The 26391-nt window shown below is 38.4% G+C and overlaps 1 protein-coding gene across 3 annotated transcripts in view; it reads right to left on the bottom strand.

Annotated features, from left to right (window-relative positions):
* The window catches only part of TPD52L1 (TPD52 like 1), a 51004-nt gene that overhangs the window by 2271 nt on the left and 22342 nt on the right, over positions 1–26391 (bottom strand). For 2 of the 3 annotated variants that reach the window (XM_038132311.1, XM_038132313.1), the window contains 5 exons: positions 23725–23873; positions 12686–12787; positions 6174–6188; positions 3607–3645; positions 1887–1947 (listed from right to left, as the gene is read on the bottom strand). In XM_038132311.1, coding sequence (XP_037988239.1) covers positions 1887–1947; positions 3607–3645; positions 6174–6188; positions 12686–12787; positions 23725–23873 — 366 coding nt within the window. The remainder of the gene's footprint in view (positions 1–1886; positions 1948–3606; positions 3646–6173; positions 6189–12685; positions 12788–23724; positions 23874–26391) is intronic. The other variant, XM_038132312.1, reaches the window with a different exon arrangement.

Below are 26391 nucleotides of genomic sequence, written 5' to 3'. Positions count from 1 at the left end.
GAATGTAGTAACCAAAAGACCTGAACCCCTTTAGGCACTTGTAGCTGCCTAGATACTGGAATATAAAACTGCCAGTGGCATTTTCATGGGGGAAGGCAGAGAAGAGATACCGAAATACATTAATCATACATATCCAATGTGCTTGCACATCTACTTCCAGAATGCAGGTCACTGAATTTGTAATAAGTATTACAAATAAAAATCCATAAGACTAAATCTTTGAAAAAGAAGTTTCCTAACAAAGACAGAGCTGTATCTAAAGATTTGGAAAAGATCAAGACTAAGTGATGAAGAGACAAAGCTCTTGTGACTAGGTTGTCTTGGTAAGAGAACATTCTTTTGTGGCTTTGCTGGCTGATATGCCTGCTCCAAGCTGATTCAAGCCTGAAAATAGGGCAAAACATTTTACTCCATCCCAGAACTGCAGCAGAACTCAAAGACAAGCTGACATTTTTTCAACCTCAGCCACTGAATGCTTAGGAAGATTATTTTAATTAAATGAACCTTGTGTTCTAAGTTTCCAAAGGGTTAATCCCACGTAATCCTGTTTCTTTAGCTAGCACAGCAGCTTACCTAGCTTGAAAGTCCAATAAAACATTTAATTCATCAGAGTTCAGATTTTCAGAAAAGTTGAGAAGAATGAGGCACCCTGGTCCTGTCTGATTTCCAGGAGAACATAAACTAGTATACTCTCCCAAGAAAGCTGCAACCCAAAGTCCAGACTCCAAGAGAAAAAAAAATCTAATTTGAAATTTGACTTCTAAATGTTACGAAACCTGAACATCAGTTTTGGCAAACTGCAGAACACTGTATGATCACTGAAGATTTGTAGCTGATATAGGGGTTGGAAAGATGATAAGACTACTGCTGTTCTTTTTTCAGGGGCCTCTCTGGGTAGTTCTCCACTTTTTGAGACCACAACAAAACCCTAGAATAGAAGGGTAACTCCATGATTTCTCCCCCTATTCCCTGGTCTTTCTAATCTTGCCAGCCTTGGAACAGAGGTAGGAAAAAGGAGGAGCAATGCTGAAACATTCCCATTTGTCTGCAGTCTACCCTGGTGGCACCCTAGATCCATGACAGCTTCCCTTCCCCATTCACATAAGGAAAAGAAAGAAAGAAAGAAAAAGAAAGAAAGAAAGAAAGAAAAAGAAAGAAAGAAAAAGAAAGAAAGAAAGAAAGAAAGAAAGAAAGAAAGAAAGAAAGAAAGAAAGAAAGAAAGAAAGAAAGAAAGAAAGAAAGAAAGAAAGAAAGAAAGAAAGAAAGAAAGAAAGAAAGAAAGAAAGAAAGAAAGAAAGAAAAAATACAGAATGAAAATATTTTGAGAAAATGTCAGTGAGTTTGTCAATAAACAATGAAGGTTTCATGAGATATAGAGGATTATTTCAGACTCAGAACTTACTGAATTGTCCTGCTTAATTACAGATTTCTTAAAGGATGATCTAAGAGCACTCTAAACACAACAGGCTGAGCTGGCATGACAAATACTCTGCTCTAGAACACCTTTGCTTAATCAACAAAATAAGATCAGGCTTCTCAAGCAGATCACTGTGAGCGGAAATGGTCTTGAGAGCTGTGCAGTTTGAATTACCTTTTTCTATTTCTGAATGACACATTGAGATGACTGGGAACAGACACTCCTTACCACCACTATTTTTGGTATTTCCGAAACCACTTGCCTACTTTGGCAGGCATCAGAAATACTTTCTTAGCAACAAAGCAAAGGAAAACAATTTCTTTGCATATTGCTTTCATTTTCCATTAGTGCTCAATGAAATTCTTGATGGAACAACAAACTAAATCAGTCTCCTGTACAAATGATAAGGACAACTAAGCTATCACACTGTAACACACACAGGCATGCAAACTCTGCCCCTAAACTTTACCTTAAGGCTTGTGACAGTGGTTTCAACCTTCTCCTCAAACGATTTGAAAGTTGGAGAATTCCTAGGAGAAAAAAAGTTGAAGAGAGGAAAAAGAGTCAGTTGCTAACATCATGGGCTAATTCCACAATTTGATCAGTTCTTACCAGGCAACACTGCCAGCACAGAATGAAGGCTGGCTGGCAGCACAAGGCTATGAACACTTACTTGGGCTCTGTCAGTCAAATCCAACAACGGTAATCATATGAGTACTTTTTAGCTACAAATTTTCAAAAGGAGAACTTGCATAGTAATTGAAACCAAGTTACAACTGGCCTGCCTACTCTATGATACATTTGGCATGTTCTCAGAACAACCAGACAATGCTGCCTGTAATGCTGCTTTTCTATGGTTTTATCGATTTGTACTGTTGCTGTAAAGAAATAAACATTTTTTTCAGCTGATGAGCAAGTTCATAACCTTCATTATTAAAAAGATGCCAAGTTTAATGTCCTAAGGTTGGGAAGAAGGAGATTAGAACCACATGGGAAGTGGGTCCCAAATGTCTTTGAGGAATCCTGCCCTGCCTCCCCCTTCCCTATGATTTTGTGACTGCTGCTTTCACAGACAAAGACTTTAGAGAGACTGTGTTCCTAAGGTGCCTCTATGACTAAGCTAAGCTTTTCTCCGTGCTCACCCAACACAATGGAGACTTGGACACGTCTACAGTAGGTGAAGGGGATCTTATTCTGGTTCTCTGCTCCTTGCTTGGCACCTGAGAACTCATTTAAAGCATACGTTGTGTTTCATTATTAGTGAATACTCTGAAGCTCAGGCACTGTTGAACAGTACAGTTCTTCGTTCTGCAAATACATTTCTATCATATCCCCCATCAGGCTGAGTCAAAATGACCCCAATTTAAGGGAAGGGCAAACAGAAGCCAGTTGAAAAAATAATGCAAATTTAGTTTCTGTTATTTGGATGACAGATTTTTTCACAGCACAAGAGGGGTCAAAAGGAGAGAGAAACTGAGTTTTGTAACTTATATTTGATCTGTAGGTCACATCGGTGAATGCTTGCCTTAAACTACCCACCTGCTGAAGTTGAATGAATTAGCATCCATCATTTAGTTGAGAGTTTGTTTCACATGTATGCTTGGCACAGAGTGGGGACAGTCATGTATTTAGAGGCCAAGGGAGTAAAAAGAAAGCTGGAAACTAATTTTATTGAAAACAGTCAGAGCTTTACTCGAACAGACGTCAATATTTGGCTGCAGTCAAGTAAAGCGTGATTATAGCCATTAAAATATGAAAGCACTCATGTAAAATCCCTCCATAGGAGCATGATCCAAAGCCTGTTGGAGTGGAAAGCATCTCTGACGTTAATGGGCTTTGGATGGTGTTCTAGAGACAGCAAAACAACTGAATTTCAGATTCAGTAATACAAAGCTGATAACAATCGGCTACCCAAATACATCTCAGAACTGCTTTATTTACTCAAAGGCTTGTACAAGAGATTAAGCAGTTAATACAATTAAAATGAAAAAAAAAAAACCAACCAAAAAACCAACCAAAACCACAGCTAGCCTGTCCTGCAGCCCTCATCTACATGAATAACCTTAATTGATTGAAGTGAGACTTCTCATCCAACTAAAAACTGCAGGATCAGGATCAAAGTATGCAAATCCCCCCTCATTACTCTGTTGAACATCACCGTAGCAAATAGAATGTGGGTAGCACATTACCTCATTGCAGGCATGCTTATGGAATGGCGAATAGAATAGCTGTGGGATGAAAGCAAAACATGAGAATAAAAAAAGCTGTAAAATCCAATTTCCAATATGATTATAGTGTATTTTTTAAACTTAGCTTTAAATGTACATATACATATCATCAAGAGAGATGATATTCTTCCTCTTCTGATGGCAATGCCTTGTCAAACTCTCAGCACTAAAGATCTTACCGCCACATTCTCATGTCAACTGACCAGCAATGCGGCTCAAAAGAATGATGCAAAACAGCTCCTGGAAAAATCCATTTAAATGGTGCCGACCCTGGCTATCTACAGAGACACATGAGAGGGGCACAGAGAGCCACCTCCATGTCCCACAGCGACAGAGGACAAGCTCTCTGTTGAGCAGGAGGGATAAACCCTAGGTGTGTGCACATCAGCGGAGCTGGTTCAGCTGACTCCCAGTCTCAAAAGGCTCCTGCACAACTGCTTACCTAAACAAGAGGTTTCTTCAGCCAGAGAGGCAGCATTCTCACATATCCGCACCTCTCCAGGACATTTCACTTCCTTCTTCGCTCCTCAACTTTACTAAAGGTACAGAGCTATTTTCCACAGCTCTCATCCAGCTCTCTTAGTGACTCTTCCCTCCTCAGACTTCCCAGCAGCAGGAATATTGGAAGGTTGTAAGCAGAGGATGGTGCCTCTGCATTACTCAAAGATCCCCAAATCATGCTGCACACCTTTAGACCTCCAGATGCCACCCACGCTGACTGCTTGACTTACATGGGCCAAATTCTCCCACCTGAGACACCAACTCTGTTTTCACAGCATCACCTGTTCCCTGCTGCTGGGAAGCATCATGCCTGGTCCAAATAAGAATCTTTATTTGAAGAACTTTCCATAAACACATTTACATCTGAGCACTTTAAGTAAAGTGTGCGATGCAAGAGTGTGTCTTTTCCCAAAAATCCCTGCATTGCTATTTTCAGTGTTGACTGACAGCTGCAGCCTGAGTCTGACTGAGAACAGGGAGAGCTTTACTGTAAGCATCACCAAGAGCTGGCTGGAAGCAAAGCATGATTATAGCATTAAAAAATCAAAGCTCTCATACAAACAGCACACGTGTTTGTTATAAACTACACAAAATCAGAGCAGCACTGAATCTATATACAGATTTGTTTTTCCAGATTAAAGATTCAGAAATGGGGATGGAGAAGGGAGGGAAGAGCTATTTGGCAAGCAGGTGGAATAGTGAGATGTAATACAAACTGTTTGCTGTTGTATACATTTTAAGGCTTCTGCTAAGATCAGATAGACAAGAACTGACAGCATACAATGCTAATGTTTCATGTCCAATTTTTCACACAATTTTTAAGACTTATGAAAGATTAGCCAAAACATTTCCCAAGTGCAGCAAATCTTTAATAGTCCTCATTAAATTAAGCAAGCATCCTTGCCATTTCAATTTTGCAACCCACAACAAATAGGCAAAAATAGGGTTTGGGAGTATTTCAGCATAGACTGCTCCTCTTTTAATAGCAAAACTTTCCAAATATCAAAGTTTAAATCAGAAGATTAAATTCACACAGCTAAGAGATGGGACATGACAGCCAATCAAAATATTAAATGCTTATTTTTTTGAGTTCATATTTTAATTTCTCTAACGAGGTAAGAATGCAAGTTATAGAAACAGTGCAAAATATTCTTTTAGTACAAGCCTAAAATATTAACCTTTCTTTAAAGACATGCATGACTGTGATAGTGATCATTGCAGAGAACAAGGATCTTTCATGACAGAGGTCAGTAAATACTATATTTCAGTTTCATGTCAGAGTGAGTTTAGAAGCTCAATCTATGCTGTACTTGGAAGTTTACTCAGTGAATTAGAGTCCTTGTTAGGATAAGTTAGCTGAATGGAAAAAATGCTCTTAAGCTTTTCGGTGCACTGAAGATACTACAAGGCCAGAGGGAGTGGCAAGGCTTTCAGGGCTGTTCAGCCTCTCTTCAGGGTGAACTGACATAAAGCCAGACTGCTTATAGAATCTTTGAGAACGCATACAATTGTTTTCAAACAATTTTTTTTTATCATATATTCAAGTGCTTTACAGAATCAATAAACTCAAACTCTAATTATAAAGAACTCTTTTATCATCTTCAGAACTTGGAAATTTTCCCAGGACTCAAGACTTTAAAAGAATCATAACTAAGATACTTTTGCTCTATTGAAGATGAGGTAATTAAATACTTCATATAGTCTTTACAAAACTCAGCTGAATAGAATTTTTACTGTTTGTTGCTCATGTTTAAACCTCTGACAGAAAGAATATGGTTGAGAGAATGGGATTATATATAAGTAGGTTTTCTCAAGACCAACGTCTTTTGCATATGTCCATTATTTGTATTTAAGACTAATCTAGTCAAGGCAAACACTTAGTCCAATCCTTTTCTTGTTAGACTCACCATGCTGTAAAAATGAGGCATAACAGTTTGAGTGGCATGTAATGATGCTGAAAGGAAAGAGGTTACTGCTTCCCATAAAACAAATATTGTCAAATACAGAGGCAAAGTAATGTGTCTTACCCAATTGAATGTGATCTGGGGTGGATGCACAAGGAAAGAAAAGCAAGAGTTAAAAGTATTAGGAAAAGGTAACAAAAATAGACATACACATCTGTAGCATGTCAAACTGCCCAAGGAGAAAAATAAAATAATTAACATTCAAATCTTGATGCTGGAATTCACAGTAGAATGTGGATCTGTTCAGATCCCTCCAAAGCAAAAATTTTCACACAGTCCTTCACTATGCAGTCACCTATTCTGCAGGTATTGAAAAATAGATGTTTTATCTGTAAAAACCAAATTTTGTGTTCTCTTCATTAGAAAAGATTTAAATAATGCTAACTGTTTTCTCTTCTCATAGCCTCCCTTGATATCATTAAAGAGAAAGTATAGCTGAACTGGAATTGTACGGGTACAAAAGAGCAAATTATTTTTTCCCCCCTCTGAATCTCTTAATCATCTCTCAGTCAAAAAAGGGTATGGAAAAAATAATGAGTTCTTAATTCCTAAACCAACATTTTCTAAAATACTTGTTCCTTGTTGAAAACAATACTTGAAACACTTTGACACTGTGTTTCACCTCACAGGAAACTTAATTAAGGCGGAACTGGGAGAGACACACGGATATACAGTATTCAAAGGATGTCATTAATGTTCCAAAGTTGAGAAATGATGAGGCAGACAAGCCTCTCCTTCATCTATGTTACTGATGTAGTCTTTAATTACAGACCACTTCAAGGGAACACCTGCCTCATGCAGTGAGCCAGAGAGGTGGTGCACACTTAATGAACATCTCTTCAAATACTCATTTTTCACATCCTTTCTCAATGTGTGGTGTGATGCATTATTTACTGCGCAATGTTCGTACTTTGCTCCAAAGAAAAGTATTGATTTCTTCAGGTTTATTTACAAGATTATACACATCATCATGTATACTGGTGCTTCTCGAACATTCAAGGGTTTGTCTTCACAACACATTTCTGCTTAGACCCGTTTAAGTAATAATGTTGCCCACCTTTTACTACCTTCTGGCTCCCAGTAAGGGCCACCCCCTTCTCCATGTCAGTACAGGTACTTGCACAGACATATGGTAAGGAAATCTCTCTTACTGCAGACCTCTAAAAACCAGCACAAATTAAGGGGCAAATGTGCATGGAAGTGAGAGAAAACATCTTCCTCACCCATCAGCAAAAGAAATGCTTAAGAAATTATGTTCTGAAGCAAGGTAGCATTGCTATTTCCTTTGTAGGGGTATCAAAAGACAGAAGGGTTTGAGAATGGTAGTTTCAGGCATGACAGCTACAGTGTTTGAAGGAATTCCAATCTGACAGCAGTTTTAAGTGCCCAGAACATCCCTACATCACAGAAATCCTAAAAGGCTGTGCAAAAACTCTGTCACGACAAACAACAACAACAAAAACCCCAAAAGGCACAACAATAAAGGCACAGCAAAAATCAATTCCCAAAGCAGTAAAGCAGGTTAATCATACCTGAGCCATCACCAAAAGATTTTGGCCCCACCTGCTTCTAAAATCTTTAAATGACAGAGATTTCACAGCTTTCAGAAATAACCCCTGTTCAGCTGCACTCGTGAAACACAAGGGTAGACTTGTTAGCCCTTCTCTGCAGAGCTGCCTGGTCAGTGCTCCCCATTTCTGCTTTTGAACTTTTTCCCCATTTGGCAATAAAGCACGTTACACTTTCCTACACTGAATTTTATTTTATCATTTAAAATAATGTGGATTTCTAATCCTGGTGCCTAAAGTGCTTGCATACCCTGCCACTGCAGTCATAGGGGAATTCTAAGCGATGCCATCCTGGCACTTTCATCTAACCCAGCAATGAAAATGCTGCTGAGTAACAGACTCAGAACAGATGCCTGCAAAATCCTGCATTATGGTCAGCTACTGAGACCTATTCTTTGGATACAATTTTCAATTCCTTGTGCTCTCTTCCTGCTAAAGCAATAACACCTAACCTGTATGTCTCTAATTCTGCAAGAAACAGTACAGACAGCCTTATCAAAGTCAAGCTCTATCACATCTCCTACTTTCCATCTATCCTCTATGACAGGTGCTGTCAGTTCAAGGTAATTGTTCTTGACAAACCTTTTTATGTATTTGCTATCATGCTATCTCCTAGATGCTTAGAAAATAACAGGTTAATGCATTCCTCCAGTATCTGCTTTGTAGTTCCCAGAATCCTCCTTGCACCTCTGGAGAGGAATTAACTTTGCCTTCCTCCACCCCGCTGGTGCCTCCTATTCTCCGAGGGGCACATTCAACTGCCGAAGCCATGCCCCCAGGTTGTTCCTCCCTGCAGTCTTTTGTGTCTTTCTACCTGTGCCTTCCAACTCCTGGTAGGAATAAGGCATTATATTACCTTCATTCATCTTGAGAGCTGGCTCATCCCAGGCACTGAATTTGAAAGGGGTCTGTGTGATCATGTAATTAAGGAAAACGTACCAGACAGCTGAATAAAGGAGCTATACAAAATGTAACTGCTGACATCCTAATCTGCATTCATCCCTTTGTTAGCATAATCTTTAAATACCTTTACTTGAGTAGCAGCAATGTATGTGGTAGTGTGCATATAGTAGTGTAGTATACATAGTTTATTCTTTCTTTCTTTCTTTCCTCTTTTTTTTTTTTTTAAGCAACCCAAAACCCAGAAAATCTCTCACTTGATATCACAACTTGTTTCTAAAAAGAAAGGTCATCAGCAGGGATGAAACATGGATTCATACAGACAGCTGCAGAGTAGTCCAGCAGTATGGCATGAAAATATTCAAATTTTAGCAGGAAGCAAAGGAGAAAAGGACAAAACCCCTCAACTCTATCACAGCTGTGCTCTTCTTAGCAAGAGCCATGTTGAAATGTCAGTGCAATCTCTAATACCAAGAGATCTGATCAATGCCCTGTGAGTGACCTGGGACTACCCCCTTCCTCTTCAATTTCCATAAATATTAAAAAAGACAATGTGAGCTGGAGATGGAGGAGCAAAAAAAAAAATCTTGATGGCATATAATTAATCACAAGGCCCATTAATGAAGAATCTATTATCTTAGCTATATTGCTAGTGTCTGTTTGTATCCTAAAGCAGACATACCTGCACACTGGTTTTATATGCATTTCTTGTATTTCTAGGCACACAATATTAAATGGGATGCATTACGACTGTAAAGATCCCTTACAAGGGTATTAATACAAAATTCAGAAAATGTAAAACACTGGTGGTTATTCATGCACAAAATGAATTAGAGAGTTGCGACACGGGGAAGATGGGGGATGAAAGAGAAGCACAGCAGCTGCAGGAAAAGTACACAGTCCCCAAAGGGTGGCATCTGTTCTTTCAGACTCACAGAATTTTGTCATTTTTCTTACAGATTTTATCTTCTTGAATGCTAACATAGCAAAACAGCACATTTGGGGGAATCTATCTGGCCTGTTTTTATTTTAGTAATATTTTTAGAGATAAAACAAAATGAAAATTAAGACCCAACAACTTCAGAACAAAAATATGTTTTTCATGTAGCACTCTGTACAGTTGACAGAGCAGGTAATATAGAAAACAGAATTTTGTTTCATAAAGAAGGGAGGTTTCAGTATTTAGTCAGTCTATCTACAAACCCTTTCAAAATCACCATCACCAGGGGGTAAGGCTGCTGAACATACTGGGAATTATGATGACATCTGGATTTTAGAAATCAGTTTCAAGTGTCTGCTCTGAGTGAAAGCAGAACAGGGATTTGCATCTGGATGTCACTGGCAACTATCAGCCTTAATGCCTAACCAAGAGAATTAAGCTAGAGTCTGATGTTGTTTAAAACAGCAGTTTGAGAGGGGGTGGTGATAATCCATACACTACATCACTGAAATAAAATTATTTGGATTAGCAAAAAAAGCAAGCCAACAATGACACAGAAAATTCCTGCCTCTTTACAGTTTACTCCCCCAAACACAAGTGGGATTGGAAAGGGAGGGGGAAGATTTTTAATAATCATGTTATTTAAGTGATAAGGTTTGTAATGGGACCCCACAAAGAACCTGGACAAGCTGAGCCAAAAATTTAGGCCAGCTTTGTTGCTAAGGGAAGTATACTGACCATCATCACTCCAGATTTAGGATGTGCAGCAGATGCAGAAGATCCAAGTCACACCATTCTCTCTATAACTATGGGAACCTGGCTAGACCACTTGCTGCTTCATCACCAAGCACTGAGAAAACTCTCCTAATGAGAACTTAACTGAAAACAGCAAGTATCCACAAAAAAGGCAGTGCTGGTAGTTAATATTTTCCTGAAAAATTCCCAACCAGGTTCAAGGTAATAATTTCAATCAAAGAAAGTTACTAGAAATCCTCTTTTTGATTAATCAAAATGCTTTTGGACTCAGCCTCTGCTTTGAGCCTTTGGCTGAAGGGCTAATGGGATAAACACCTCCCATCTGCCATGTCAGAATCATGACTGCCATGGGCATGAGGGCTGATACTGCTAGGTAAGACAAAGGCATTTGGTAACAGTGATTAATTAAGGGAAATATTAAAGCCGAACATGCTGAATTTCAGTGAAGACCTTTCTGCCTTTGCAGTTAATCTCACACCATGTGCAAAGCACAAGTAATAGGACCTGAGCAATCCTGAGCCGCTAAGTCATCCTTCTGTCTATAATCCAGAGCCAGTGCTCAAGGTATTCACACAGAAATTCATTGGTCACGGCTGCAGGATCTAAAGCATGGAAGCAGCAACAGGACCTGTTTGCTGAGCTGTGGGCTTGTCTTTTTTTCAAGAGGAACTGTTAAGAAAACATGAACTGAAACAGGGAATATGTTGGTGCCACATGCATCACACACATCTGATACATTTCTCAAAAATACAGACTACAAGTATAAATGCAGGGAAGGCAGAAAGAATTAACAGAGGTAACAAAAACGCTTGTGAAAGTGACTCATCCAACTGTAGCCTGGAAAGAGGGAACTGAAGTGAAATACAATAAACCCACAAGAAATAATGAGTGAAATGAAGGTCAGAAGAAGAACTCACTCACTGTTTCTCATAATGGAAGAGCCAGAAGGCACCAAAGGAAAGACCAGGGAGACTCCAAATAGGGAATGAATGAATGAACAAATAACCACAGACTTTACCACATAAATTTCTATTCCTCTGGGGAGACAAGAGGTGTTATGAATTTCAAAAGCTCATATAAATTAAAATAAATTCTAAATAATGATAAATTTATGAAGAAAAACCTTCAAGAAACTTTTAAATGAAGGCTCAAATTTATGTTTTAGAAAATTTTCAGCTCTTGGATTTCTGAACACTAAAAAATATACACTAAGAAAATATAATTGCATGCCTGCTTATTCTTCTATCCTTTGATAGGCATATACTACTCATGAATGTTTAACTGTATCAAGTAAAAATTCCTAGTTATGTTCATACATAACTAAGTTATGTATGAAGGTTGCATGTCATTCACTAAATTTCCATTTTGAACTGCAGTGTGGAAAAAGACACTGTAAAGCAGATGATACAGTAATGAAGATTTTCCTTTTTTACTTTCACCTAGAAAAACATTACTACTTTGGAGGATTTATTAAACTGTATGTAAGAGTTTGGTATTAAGAGGGGGACTCTAAAATTTAAGATTCAGAATAAAAATAAAAAAGGGGAAAAAAGGTTTTATTGCCATGAACTAAGCTTCAGTAATTTGCAGCACACACAGATCTTAGGATATGGTTACCTCATACATTACAAAATAAAAAAAAAAGTGAGTACATACCAATGGGATAATATGCACAATTAATAAATGAGACCCTAATTACACAATTGTAGAGTTATCCCTGTCCACTTATAACAAAAACATCAACTCCTTCAAACACTCAGGCAGTTTTGTAATTCTACTACCTAATGAAAACTGGAATGCTGGTTTACAATATACAATTTCTGCTCTCATACTGAGGAACTTTAAAGCCAACACTTTAAAAGATACATCAATATATAAAGCCTGACACTGAAGTTGCCTTTAAGTGACAGTTCTACTGACCTCAACTCCTGTTACTTCTATCATATTTATTTTTATACAACTGCAGAACAAAACTTTGCAGTATATCTTGAATAAAAACTGATTAAAAATAGCTTGAAGTATTTTTTGTCTTATCACAGGCAGCTCCTAGGCAGGCTTTTTTTCTTCAGATGATATTTTTCTCCAGCATCCACATAAGAATAAAACTGGGTTAATAAAGATCTAACAGCAATTTTTTGTTCCATTTTACTTATATGTTTCCTTGAGTTTGCAAAGTTATTACAAAAGGATTTCTGACTGTACTTTTTAAAAAAAACAGGACTCATATAAAAATTCTATCTTTGGTCATCATTATGCCTTCTTTCCAGTTAAAAACATGAATGTTATTAAATACTCTAACTACAAACTATTTGAATCTTTAAAACACTAATGTAGAAGGAAATGAAGAGCTGACAAATGATTTATACATTTAGTCCTCTAAATAAGACCAGAGAAGCAGCAGATGCTGATACCTCATATCTCCAAACTTCTTGCTGATGGCTGTTCCTACATTGCTGATAGCTGCTGTTGCTTTTTGCCCCGCATGGCTCAGGGTCTCGTGTGTTTTCTTGTAACTGGAAACAAAAAATAGAACAGAAATAGTGATAAGTGTTAACAAAGAGAGACTAGAATCCCTGCAAGTAATTTCCCTCAAAGTCCCATCCACTGAAACGTTAATGAACATAGTAACTGTGGCTCAAAACAAACATGGGTGAGGATGCCCGTTTCTGCACAGCTTCCTAAATGCAGGGTTCTCCAGAGCAATCCTTAGAGCAATCCTTAACTTAGCAATCCTCTCTTTCCCCCTTGTAGATAACATGCCTCTGGATGGGCCAGCACATGCTGGTTAAAAGCAGAATGCAGTGATTTGTTGAATACCTGTCGAATACCTGTTTACAGAAAATCATATTTATATCAAGTAAGTATTCTTTCAGCAGATACTGACCTTCTGGCAAAATCTGCTGTCTGAAGCACAGAAAAGAATCAGGACAAATACAACTCTGCTCTTTCAAGCATATACTTATTAGGTACATTTAACAGATACACTTCAAAATGATTCAGTGATATTTAAAATAGAAAAAAAAATCATAAAACCTGTTTTCGGAGTCCACAATTTTCCTTTTTTTGCACTTTTAAAAATTTCTGTAAACGAAGAAGGTTTGGGGAAAGACAGAGAAAGAAAGATAAAGAAAGCTAGAGAGTGAATGCATATTCTTAGTAAGAATGAATTATTTTAAAAGATGTCACTAATTTCACTTATAGCATGCAGATTCAAACACAGAATCATCTTAACTTATTGATTCAGAATACATGCTCTGACCCATACAGACCCTTAAGTACAGGTAACTTGCACCCTCAGAGTAATCAGTAAGCTTTTCTGCACAGATGATTTTCTGCTGACTAAACTAATTCTGATCATGTCAGAGGCTTCCTTCTGAGTAAATTATCTGATACTCCCAGTGACGCAGACAGGCTCAGAATTAGAAGTACTGACCTAGTAACAAAAGGAGAACACACTATAATCAGCCTTCTATCCTGTGGTGTGTGTTGGCAGACAAGAAGAAATGATCATGAAAAATTCAGAAATAAAACTCCACTGGTTCTCATTCTCCTTTGAACAAAACTATAGGATTGCGAGCATGTACCAAAACACACTGGGAATTGATAAAAAAATTCCTACTGCCTAAGTCCTTTCAACAGAGTATTTTCTCCTTATTATTATGTATATGAAAGTAATAACTTTGTGGAGGAAGGAGGGGAAATAAGATTAACATTTCCAGTATGGCACATCACATTTTATGTCACATAGTTTTAGCCCCAGCAGGACCTATTGCTGAAAGTCCTCTGTTCAGGACTGTGTTTTACAAACCACCGCCTGTGGCAGAGGCCACATAATGCTCTGTCCTTTCAGACAATATATTTTGATTTTATGTTCCTAAGCCACAACAGCCTACTGACCTAACAAGCTGTTAAACTGCCAAGTGAAAGGGCTCCTTCTATGAAGATGCTTGTCTCTGTTTTCACTGACAAGGAAATCCACAGGGAACAACTGAAGACTAGGGTATGGAATCTCTAGGAGTCTCTGGTTAGATAACCTGAACCAAAGACATTGACGATGTTGAATGACAAGGGCTAAAACATTGCAACACTGACAGAAGGAACACAAAGTATAATTAGAAAGAAAGAAGCAATGGTTTTGCTTGTTTTATTTATTCTAGTACAATGGAAAAGATTGTATTTTACTGAATCTCCTTTCTTCTTAGCCAGTTGTCCTTGGATATAGCAAGAATGCAATACTCGTATTTCACGAGGCCTCATCCTCTAGCTTAACTAGTTTAATAGCTATGTCATTGTCTTGCTGACAGTAGATATATTCTCACAAACTAGAACGGGATGACACCCTAAAATGAGGATTCTACTGTCAAACTAAGCACATAGCTTTGTGGTAAGAGTTGCCTATGAAAAATAAAAAAATCAAACATTCTGTTGCCTGTGGCATACAAGTCTTAAAGAGCTTGCTAACAGAAAAGCCTCCTAAACTATTCAGCACAAGTGGAATTTTGCTGATGACAACATGAATACCAAGATTTGACTTCCAAGTCTAAAAGGTCCTTTGTAGCGCAACCTATTTATGTACAGGTTGAATGTACATAGTAAAAATACTTTTCAGATATCCCTCTAAACTGTTTTTTTGAAATGACACCTTGGAGTTAATTTTATTTCTAGGCACATTTAGCTTTATGATAAAATATTTCTATTTTATTGAAATAAGAAAAGTCTTACCTTTTCACTGCAAGTTCTTCACATCGTGTAAAACTATTTAGAGAACAGTCCAAAATGCGCCATACAGCAGAGACCCAAATTTCACTGAGAAACAGTAGAGTGCCCTACATATTTCTGAACATTACATTGGTCAGAACACATCTTCAGGGAAGTGGCCGGAACGACACTGATTTTGGCATTCCAGTAATATTGTGTTTTCCCTGTAAATCCCACAAACCAAACATCCTCCAGTATTTCCACGAGCAAGGAAGACATGGAGACTGCATTTGTGTTCCTAATGCTTTTAAAATTACATAAGATCACAAATCCAGCTAAAACTGTTACACAACTAGTCTTTTTTCAGCACCAACTTCAGCAAAAATGACCTATGACATGTCCCCTCCTCCCTTCAGCAATGCTGAAGAAGAACTTTAAGGAACAACAAAATAACAAAGGTGAAAACAGAGCACAACATGCAATACCTGTCAGCAGAGACAAGAAAAAGCAATTTGCATCTCTATCTCTCTGATAGCTTAAAAATCAACCCCCTGCCCATTACCACCTCTCCACCATTACATGTATGCCTTCTTCATAAATAATCTTTCCACAGAGCACATCGCCTCCCTGTAGTCAGTTATGTGCTGTGTTGATATTTGGATGTATAATGCACTGTATTTTGGCTCAGATATATTTATTGTCATAGTTATTTCATATTTACAGCATCCATTTGATATCTTGCCAAGACTCTGGTAACAATGATCTCTTCAACATATTCTCTCTGTCATCTGGGAATCTGCTCAGTTGTACTGCACATTAATCATCTGACCAAGTAGTTTTCATCATCTCATGTAACTCACAGCAGTTTGTACTTTTGTTTTAATGCACTGAACAGCTTACATAATTTTCAGAAACCTTTACCGCAATAAAGTTTTGCAGAAACTTTAAATAAAAACAGAAACTTAAATAAACCTTTGGAGAAATAAAGTTGGATATTCCAGGTAAGAACTACAAACACTTATTAACAGGAAAAAGTGCTCTATGTATGGTTTAAGTCCTCCTTGCACCACCAAGTGCTCTGCATGCTAAGTCATCTACAACACCTGGGCACTCTCATCCTTTCAGCAGCCACTGCTGGCAATCCTTAGGTGAGTGCTGACCACCAGCTCATCGAGGCAGCTGACAGCATCCTAGGAATCGCTCAGCCAGCAGCTCAGATCAACCAGTAACCCCAAAACTTACAGGCAGAAATACTCCAGCAAAAACAAACTCAGATAATTTAGGATACAGGGATTCAAGAAAGACCACCTTCCATCCAAGCCATTGAGTGCATTTTTACACAAGTACATCATTGCATTCATACAAAGGCATCAGCAGCATTACACCAAGTAGCATCAGCAAAAGTAGAAACAGCCTACTTGATTTATTCAGTTAGAGTAGGAATTCCTGCTCTGATTTTGTGGCATCTGAAAATACTCTGTAGCACAAAAGAATTGCTGGTAATGGTTAACAAGGGTCATATTCTGGGCTTTCACTCAGCACTTAACAATAAAAAATTTATAATGTATTTCATAGACAAGAGGGATTAACAATAGGTTAATAACAAATAAGTTATATCAACTGCTGTCTCAATTTTAAACTTGTAAATAACACTCACCTGTGAACATCTGAGCACTACCTTTATATATGACATTAACCTAAGAATTTCATCCATCAACTTCTGATTATAATTTTGTTTTTAAAATAGGGTATTTCTTCAACAGAAACAATTATTTACAGTGATTATCAGAGCTTATCACAAAACATGCTGATATTGCAGTTATATTCCCACTTACATGCCCAACATAATTAAAAGGAGCTTTAAAGATAACTCATGTCTCCAGTGCTGTAACATACTATTTAGACAAAGTAGATATGCAGCATATTTTGACTGCACTTTCACTTGACAGTGTCATATACTACATTTAGGTTATGCTATCCTGTGACAACCAGATCTCACTATATGTATCTCACTGTGATTTTTATAGACAGTGAAAGGAATTATAAGGAGATACTGTTTCATAAAAAAACCACATGAGAAGGAACCAGTGCTTTGCAGAGAGAACAGCCAAGCAGCAGCCATATAGAAAGAACTAGAGAACTAGACATTTAAATGGCCAACAACATCTGCAGGATATGACAGGACAATCATACTCATCTCATCTCAGTACAAAATTGCCCTTCATATGGCAGAGTTAAATGTACCCTTCATTCACAGTTGCAATACAGAGTGTGCTGACAGAAGTAGGCTACACATGTAATATTTATATTTTGCATGTCAACCTGCATGTTTGATGCACTGCAGTAAATTATAAAGAATTTTAATTCAGTTTCTGTAATATTAGTACATTTGCTAATTAGTACATCTTCATTCAGCATTATGCCCCTCCATCAATGCTTGCTGGCAAAATTAATCCATTTGAGAAATCCTCGCCTGTGATAAGGCTCACAAAAGATGTAACAGAACACAAACAATTAACAACAAAACCATACAGTAGAGCAGAGCCTGGTAGCACAAGCTGTGCCCTATGGAGCTTACTTCTTTTCAGTTTTCAAACCATTAGTCATCTTAAGAATGACTTTTCTGCAATTGATCTAAAGCATCTGGATCCCTGAGAAACTCTCAGCTACAAAACTCTTTTTCTGTTAATTTTCTGGGAGAAACAGGGTTCAGCATTAACTAAATTATGCTAATGCTCAAGTGAGATAAATGCATATATGACAGATAAAAGGTACATAAAATATTCTCTAAGAGCATTCTTATTGTCATTTTTTTGCCACAAATTAACTCTAAGCTGTTATGCATTATTTTGGGTTTTTGTTTTGGTAGGGTTTTCCTTAGCACTCTCCTGAAATTCATTCCAACTTCAAAACCAAATGTTGAGAATTAACTGAAACAGTGTTGGCATTTGGATGGGTACATATTCCTTAAATCTAAAGAAGTAAGCCCCAGGTAGTTCCTCTCCCACAGGGAGAGGAAGGAGAGAACAGAGGGAACTGAACCTCTGCAGGCTGCAGCAGAAAACTGTGCAGCACATGAAAGGTGACTGTTCAATGGGCTGGAGAGAGTCACAGGTCAGTGCCAGACAAAGGTGACAAATATTCTGGGCTGTACTGCCCTGTAATCTTCAAACACGTGGGAAAAATATGGGATAAAGTTGTTTGAAATGCATTATTTGTGCACTGCAGCGTAGAATAGGGAGGCAAAAAGTGTGCTACAGGTATATTCCAGGTTGAAAAGCCAAAATATGTTTGCTGAAGCACAGATGATCTTAAGACATTAGAGGCAGTTCATCACACCTTAAACTGTATCAGTAACACTGTCTGTGAGCTATGTACTGTACATTAGATTAAAAAAAATTATGCAAGATTAAATACATTCCAGTCTCTCTTTTCCTTTCTTCCCCTCCCTTTCTCCCTTTCCACCTTTTCATTTCCTTTCCCTTCCCTTTTCCCTTCCCCTTCTCCTTTTATTGACTAACTCTTTCCTGGATACTTTTAATCCTTGTAATTTCAGAGATCTCAATTTACATTCAGGCCTCCCTTCCCATCCTTTGAGTTAGATATACACACATAAAGATCACTATAATACACATGTATATATTTTCTGGTGCCCCATGATAATTACAGTGGGTTTTCCCTGAGAAACGAACATCTGGAACAGATCACCTGACCTTGCTGTGGAATTTCCATTAGCTGAAACAAATGGAAACAAATGCAAACAAATGGACATACATCTTTTGGACAAGGAACAATGAGTAAGTTAACTTCTTGAAGGCCTTTCTCCTTATTGCTCTACCCTTCAAAATTCAAGGCCAGAGACACATGTGGAAAAGCAGCAAGATAATTCTCTTTGAAGACAGCATGAAGGTTGCCTGATCTGACCCAAAGAAAGCAAAGGCAGTGGAAGGGAGAGGCTCCTTTTACTTCCATGTAGCACAGACCCACACACAGGTAATGTACTTGCTAAAGCCAACACACAATTTCTTCACTTACACAACTGTTACATTTACTTGCAAATTTAGAGAAAAAATGTCAAAGGGTGATTACATACTGCAATGAACAGAAACACCCACATTTCTTTTACTACCACTCACAAGAAGTATGTGTGTGGGAACACAGTTTACTTAATTCCTAGAAGTCACAGTAGGACTGTGGCTGTCCACAAATTATATCTGACTTACTGAAAAAAGTTCTGAAACTTTGGAACACATTACTATATATTTAAAGTTATACTAACAAAGAGTGCCTGTACCATAGATTGTAAGCCTAAGACACATGCAGTGCAACTATTACCTTCTATTTTCCTATGACCTGGCAGAAATTTGAACTATAAAACAGTAAGTTCCCAATAGTTGTTGAAACCTATGCAGTTGTCCTCAGGTTTCCTATCAGCAGAACTAAGCTTGCTCACATAGTTCAGTCAATATTCAATGAACAAATCTTTAGTCTACCTCTGGAGGAAAAGGCCGAGTCCATGTTGAATGTTCTTGTCCCAAATCTTAATTAAATATCACATGCAAGAACAGAGCAACACTGAAATTTTCCTAAAAAGGCTTGAAAAGACAGTCACCGTCTAAAAAAAGCCCAGGGCCCTGTCTAGGAAACATACTTTTGGGAGCCAGCACTTACAGTTCTCTTGATTTTGGCCTATAATTCATGAGCTTTTCCCTCTCTACAAATGGAAATTTCTGTCTGAGGTCAAAAAGATGAAAAGCCATTTTGAAAACAGCTTTTTCAGATTCCTATTCTGAGTGTTAGCCTTGTGGGGGTCCACTTTCTATCACATCAAAGGCTTCCTAGCCCCCCTGTTGGAATCACTAAGCATATCGACTTTGAAACATTTCACATCATTTCCCTACTGCAGCCCTTGAAGAGAGAATGGGTTTCCTCTGATTTTCTAGCTCTTCTAATAATTTATTTGCCATGGTAGTACTGATGCTTACAGTGGTCTGAATGTCTGGAGTATTTCTTTTTTTGGAGAGATTACTAGCAAACCAAGCATTTTCATGAAGAAAAATGAAGCTCTAGAAGCTCTCTCCATAGTTATTATTCCATCCACGGATTGAAAGGTTAACCATTTTAAACAGAGGAGGTTTATGTTTTATAGCAGTTGATAACATTTTAAGAAAGGATGGCAAAGAAGTTTGTGGGAACTATTAGGCTGGAGTGAGTGTATTGGTGGGTAATTTTACAGATAAAACTGCTCCTTAGAAACTCAGTAGAACTGAAATATCTCCCAAGAAGACAGGACTAAAATGTCTTACTTTTTTTTTTTTTTTTTTCAAAGAACTACAGAAAAGCACCAAATGAAAAGCTGAGGGACAAAGCTGAGCATGGTTACAACATAAATGCTCAGCAAAGGGCAAGATATCTTGTGGATCTATATATTTAGAGCTTATTATGAGGCACTAATGAAAGGCTAAAATAACCCTTGCAACCTTCTCCATATATAATGAAATGCAATTCTGTAATTGCATTGAAGAATACAATTACCTGGGACTTTGTCTGAAAAAAAAGAGGCAACAGGAGTCTCAGTAAGTTCAACAAAGGGCAACACAGAGTCCTGCAGGTTGGGATTAATAACCCAGCGGAGGCTGGGGATCAACCAGCTGAAAGCAGCCTTGCAGAAAAAGGCTGGAATCCTGGTAGAGAACAAACTGGACATGAGTCAGCAATGTGCCTTTGCAGCAAAGGCTGCATGAAGTGATCCTTCCCCTGTCAGCCCCGGTCATAGCAACACCTGGGTCCTGTCCTGTGCTTCCCAGTACAAGGCAGACATGGACAAACTGGAACAAGTCCTGCAAAGGTGCATAAAAATGGTAAAGGACTGGAGCACCTCTCATATGAGGAGGCTGGGAAAGCTGGGACTGGTCACCTTAGGGACTGGTCACCTTAGAGAAGGCTCATGGAAGGACCACATCAATGTGTATAAAGAACCTAATGAAAGGAGGAAAGAAGACAGAGGCAAGCCCTTTTGAGTGGTGTTTAGTGCAAGTGCAAAAGGCAACCAGCACAAATTCAATGCAAGAAATATTAAAATATATTGATATTTTAGTATTTAAGAAAAATGTTTTTCAGAGCAAGGGCAATTGAAGATGGAACAGGTTGCCCAGAGAGGCTGTAGAATCTCCATCCTTGGAGATATTCAAAACATGACTGAACATAGTCCTGAGCACTCTGCTCTAGCTGGTCCTGACTAAAAAAGTCAGCTGGACTAGACAGTCTCCTGACATTGCTGTCAACACCTGAAATATTCTGTGGTTCTGTATAAAACCAGGTTAAATAAATAAATAAATAAATACTATATTCTACCTTAATCCACTATATGGTGAAAATCTGAAGTATGGAAGGTAAGGAGAAGTGTGGGAACTTTACAGAAGCATTACCAAGAAGCTTCAACTGAATACGATGCATTCAGGTTATATAAAACCTTTCTTTTGTAGCAGAACAATAATTAGAAAGGCTCAATTATGGCCTTTACAAATAACCATGTAAAGACATTTGTAATTATTTTTTAAGCTAAAATAAATAACCTCAAAATCCACCAACATGACCCTGCTTCTAGCATCTAAAGAAGAATGAATTATCTATTTTTAAAATATAAAAAACCTGCATTGCTAGAAGGTGAATATCCACCCACCTCTATTCACTGAAAACCCAATCATTAAAAAGGTGTGTGTGGGAAGTCATTCCAGTTGAATGCCTTACCACCATGAAACCAAACCAAACCAAACCAAAGGCAATCATTTGCTCTGTATTTACTGATGTCCTCTGTAGCAGAACCCTTTGCCTCCCCCAACACATTATATTACAATATAATAGATTATACTAAACATCAGTGCACTGAATAGTATAGGAAATCAACAAGGAACTTGGGGCCAACCATTTAAAATGAAAATGCTTTAAAATAGTCAAAATCTCAAGTTTAAATTTAGTCAGTAGAGGTGGCATGCATTCTGTAAGTTAGGTCATGACTCTTAACTAGTGGTCAAAAACAGGACTGGTACTGAGAGAAGTCCATCCCTCTTCCTCTAAGTCCACTCTAAATCTAAGACTGCATCCCTAAATGGAGAGCTTAAAAACATTAAAAATAAGTGGACAAAACCCTTGGTGCTCTGTGCCTTTGAAAAGTTCTCTGCTAAAGAAAGGTAGTTTTAACTTACAGGAAAGCACACCAGCTAAGTGAAACAAAATTTCACCTCTTAAAACCAGGACATTTTAAAATTTAAAATGAGTAATTGTAGATTTAGAAATCCAAAGTACAAACAAGTAAATATTTAGAACTTTTTTTTTTTTAACCATCTTTTCATCCTTACTAAATCAGAGAATCTTGGTGAATAATGCTGTCCCACTGCTATTTTGGTACAGCAACAATGAATCACCTTTATTACTCAACACATCCATTCTTAAGAATGCTGGATTATGATTTGTACCAGCACTGGTGTTCTGGCATGAGAGTCTAGCAGAATTATACAGCAGTTGGACCATAAACATGAGAATTTTCTGGGGCACAAATGGGACACCTGCTGCTCAGTTCCACATAACAATTTCTGGACACTTACCACCTAATGGAATTCATCTCAAATGAATTAATCTCAAATAAAAAAGTAGCAGCTACCACACTGAAAAAGTCTCCTAAGTGTGTGTCTGTTTTTGTTGAAAATGTCAATGTGGAGGAAAAATTAAAACCTATCTGGGAACTTGCTACCAAATTCCAAGTAAAAATTAAAGTTTTTGCTTCAAAATTTTGCTAGTCTCTCCCAGCAATTCTAGTTCAGATGTCTTATGCCCCTTCTCTCTTCTAAAGTTTAGTGTCTCTAGACTGTTCTCTCCTAGCACATGCCAGACATCCTCACCAAGGCAACAGTGATACCCCTGCTAATGACATGTCATGAAAAACAGGACCTAGATGAGAAACTGTCCAACAGTGAGAGACAGGAGACATACTTTTAAGGGGTTTATGCCTTATTGGACTTCTCATGAAAATACAAAGAATAGTTCTTTTAATGTAAAAATGTGCATTTTAACATATTCTACCAAGTCTCTGTCAGCACCTTGAATGCACCGAGAGGAATTGCTAATGCTTTCTCCCCCACTCCTCTGAACATGGCAGCTCAAGGTGAGATCTGGCACTGCACTGCTCTGAAACCTTGTAAGACTGTGATGAAAATGTTGTGCAAGAGTTGGGAGAACCCTTGCTAAGCACCTTTTCCCTTCCTTTGGGACCTATACTAAAACCTAGACTGAATTTAAGGTCAAGTCATGCGCGTGTATCTGGCCAGGTACCTCACAGATCTTGAACTCACAGATTTGACTCCCTGGCTTGATCTAGGACCTGGCTCATCAGCACAGAGGCTCTTGGAGATCTGAACTCCTGGCTTGACCCTCTTTGCTGTCATTGGACCTGCTCTGCTCTCTTTGTTTAGGTATTGTGAGACTGCTCCTTCATGGATGATGCATGCCACTGCCCCCTGCCTTCCTTGCTGTCAACTCCCAGCTCAGCTCAGTTGTGGAGAAGCTCACTTTTCCTTCTCCTTAAGTGTCAAATTCAGTTGTCAAAGGAAGAGGAAAAAAAAAAGCAAGTGACTTTTCAGACAGCACTTGATGAAGGTGGGTGGTTCTTTCCACCAATGTTGCTATCAATTCAGCCCAAAAAGTTTTAGAAAAACATGGTACGTTCATATGTGTAAGTATAAAGATCAGTACTCACGCAGAAGTTGTCTGCATATCATGCCAGCTTTTGCTGAAGTTCTGCTTCAGTTCATTCATCAGACTTATGCCAAGTTTTTGTTTAATTTCAACCAGGTGCTTCTCTTTGGCTGCTAGCACTTGCCGCAAAGTTGAAATTTCATCCTCTAGCTGAGGGAAACAAGGAGAAAGGAGTTAGCCTGTTCCCACAGAATGATAAACACATACAGTGCTAAGAGGCTAAATGAATTTCACAAACTTGGGCTTTTTGTAGGTACCTAGAGAGACTGAGTCAAGTGTTTGTGGAGGTCACAAAGGCATGCCCAAAACAGAGCTGGCACTATGTTAAATTAATGCCTCTGTGTCATCTATGTTCACCATCACACACATGCATCTGATAAGGGAGAGAATTATATATATATCCAGTAAGGAAGTGACTTCACCCAAATCTGCCTTAGGGCATTAGGAGTCTCAAATACCAGCTTTTCATTCACTAGTAAAATGGGAATGGACAGGACAAGAGAAGACTGGAAAATTCAAGCAAATATCTTTCTTTGAATGCACAGGCTTTTAACTTCATACTTGCAGGTCCTGAAAAAAACATATGCAAATTCTTAGGAGCAGGTAAAAAAAAATAGAAAAAGCTGCATGATAGTATATGACTTGAGAGTACCATCAAATGTTACATCCTTGTCATATGAATTTTATTTACGTATTTTAGGCCCTACATATTTCAAAATTGTAATATAAAAATTTGTAGTTGAACTATTAACATGAGTGATCAGTACCTAAAGCATAAAAGCACTCACAAGACAGAGCAGATTAGTCTTTCCAGAGATCCTAGCCTTTAACCAAACTCTGCAACTTCAAGCTGTAAAGATGCCCTCCAACCCAAACAGAGGAATACGATTCTCTCTGCAGTAGATATTTTTTGAAACATTTAATCAAAGCCAGTGTTTTACCAAGGCAAGAACCAGAAGATAGGGCTGTAAGAAGAGGGACTCCAGAATGGTCCTTCTACTGCCTCAGAATCGTGCTCCTTGGGCAGCACTTCTGCAAGCGAGCAGGAGTTTGCATTCTTCACCTGGAAGCCTCCCAATCAATGTATACAAGCAGCACACTGAGATACTGAAGCTAACAAGGGCAAGTGACACCAGAGCAACTGCCTTTCGCTTCAGGTTTAGAAATTCCCCTACCAACTGTGTTCCTTCCTCCATATGTTAGTAAGGTAACATATGGCGACTTATCTGATTACCATATGCTAAGTTCCCTGGAACCACAGTCTCCCTTTGATTTAACTCCATTGGCTGCAGGGAATGATGCAAGCACCAGCTGAAGCATACTGACCTCCAAGGCTATATTTAGGATATGGCTGCAAGCTCACTGTTCTTGGAAAAGTCTCATCCTTGAATCCCCCAGCTATCACTTTCTTTTGTCATTACCTGCTATCTCAATATCCAAGCAGCTCAGGAATTAAGCAAGAAGACTATGAACACAGAGCAAAATCATGACCTGAGCAAAGCAGATATTAGTATTCACCAATGCCTGTGATGCCAACACCTCACCAGTACTGTTGTTAGATAAACAGCAATCCAAATTGCTTTGTTCCTCCCCATATCCTTTATGCTCCATTATATTCCTAACCTGCAAATGGAATACTGTCAAGAGGGAGGTGTCAAGAGGCTCTCTTCTGAGAAGGTATCTGGTTATATGCTTATAGAAAGAAAGCACAAATGTCAGTATTCCTCAGGCAGCAGTTCAGAGCTCCTTTTGGTTGTTCCTCACCAAGAACATACCCCTTAGTGCACGACTACCCGTGCAATACTGCTAAAGAACTTAAACTGATGCCACGGCACTTATGGGCCAGCACTGGGTTGATCATCAGGTACTTGGATACATAAACATTTCAGGTCTTCTATTAAAATTATTTTCCATCTGTTCCATTGAATAGACATCTTAAAGCTGTGATAACCTAACCAAGCATTAGCCATGTGCTCAATGGCAGAAGTATGAGCAACATTTCTGATTAAAGAAATTTATTATTTATAACACAGCAATCAGTTTTGAATTGACAAAGTCCTCCTCAACTTCCATCATTTTGAAATAATGACAGATACAAAGCCGCCCTCAAGTGCTCAAGCGTCAGTGACAACTCTGAAGTAGGTAGAAAGGATTAGGGATTTACAGTAGGATCTTAAAAAGCATTTAAGCATGTAACATACCTAACTCTCATGGAAGTCAGGAATCACCTGTTTAGGAATTTTTCAAGTCCACTTTTGTAAATGTTTGTAACTCCATTATAAAACTAGGGCTTCAGTCAACAGAAATACAAGCTTCTAGTTCTTATGCTTCCCTTCTTTCAAAGTGCAAAAGAGTCAGAAGAATATAGGCACATCACACAGAGGCAAAGTTCCCTTCTCCCATAAGTTTTCAGAAAAAGTTATTATTATAATCTTTCCTCAAACTAGGAACAAACATGCAGTAACACACACTGCTGATGCTGTGCATCAGCTAGATCAAACCAGATAGCTCCTTCTGGGAAGGTGTGGGAGGGGGAAGACACCAAAGAGTAAATGAGTACTTTAATGAGTGTAATGGAAGGACAACTGACAGCAGTGAGCAAGGTAGCTCAAGATCTCAGCCCCCAGCATGACTCAAGAGTCATTGTACAATGCTCCTCACAGCGAGG

This window comes from Motacilla alba, chromosome 3 (genome assembly GCF_015832195.1).
Source record: "Motacilla alba alba isolate MOTALB_02 chromosome 3, Motacilla_alba_V1.0_pri, whole genome shotgun sequence".
Lineage (NCBI taxonomy): Eukaryota > Metazoa > Chordata > Aves > Passeriformes > Motacillidae > Motacilla > Motacilla alba.
Note: the sequence above shows the minus strand (reverse complement) of the source record. Positions and strands in the feature narration are given on the sequence as shown.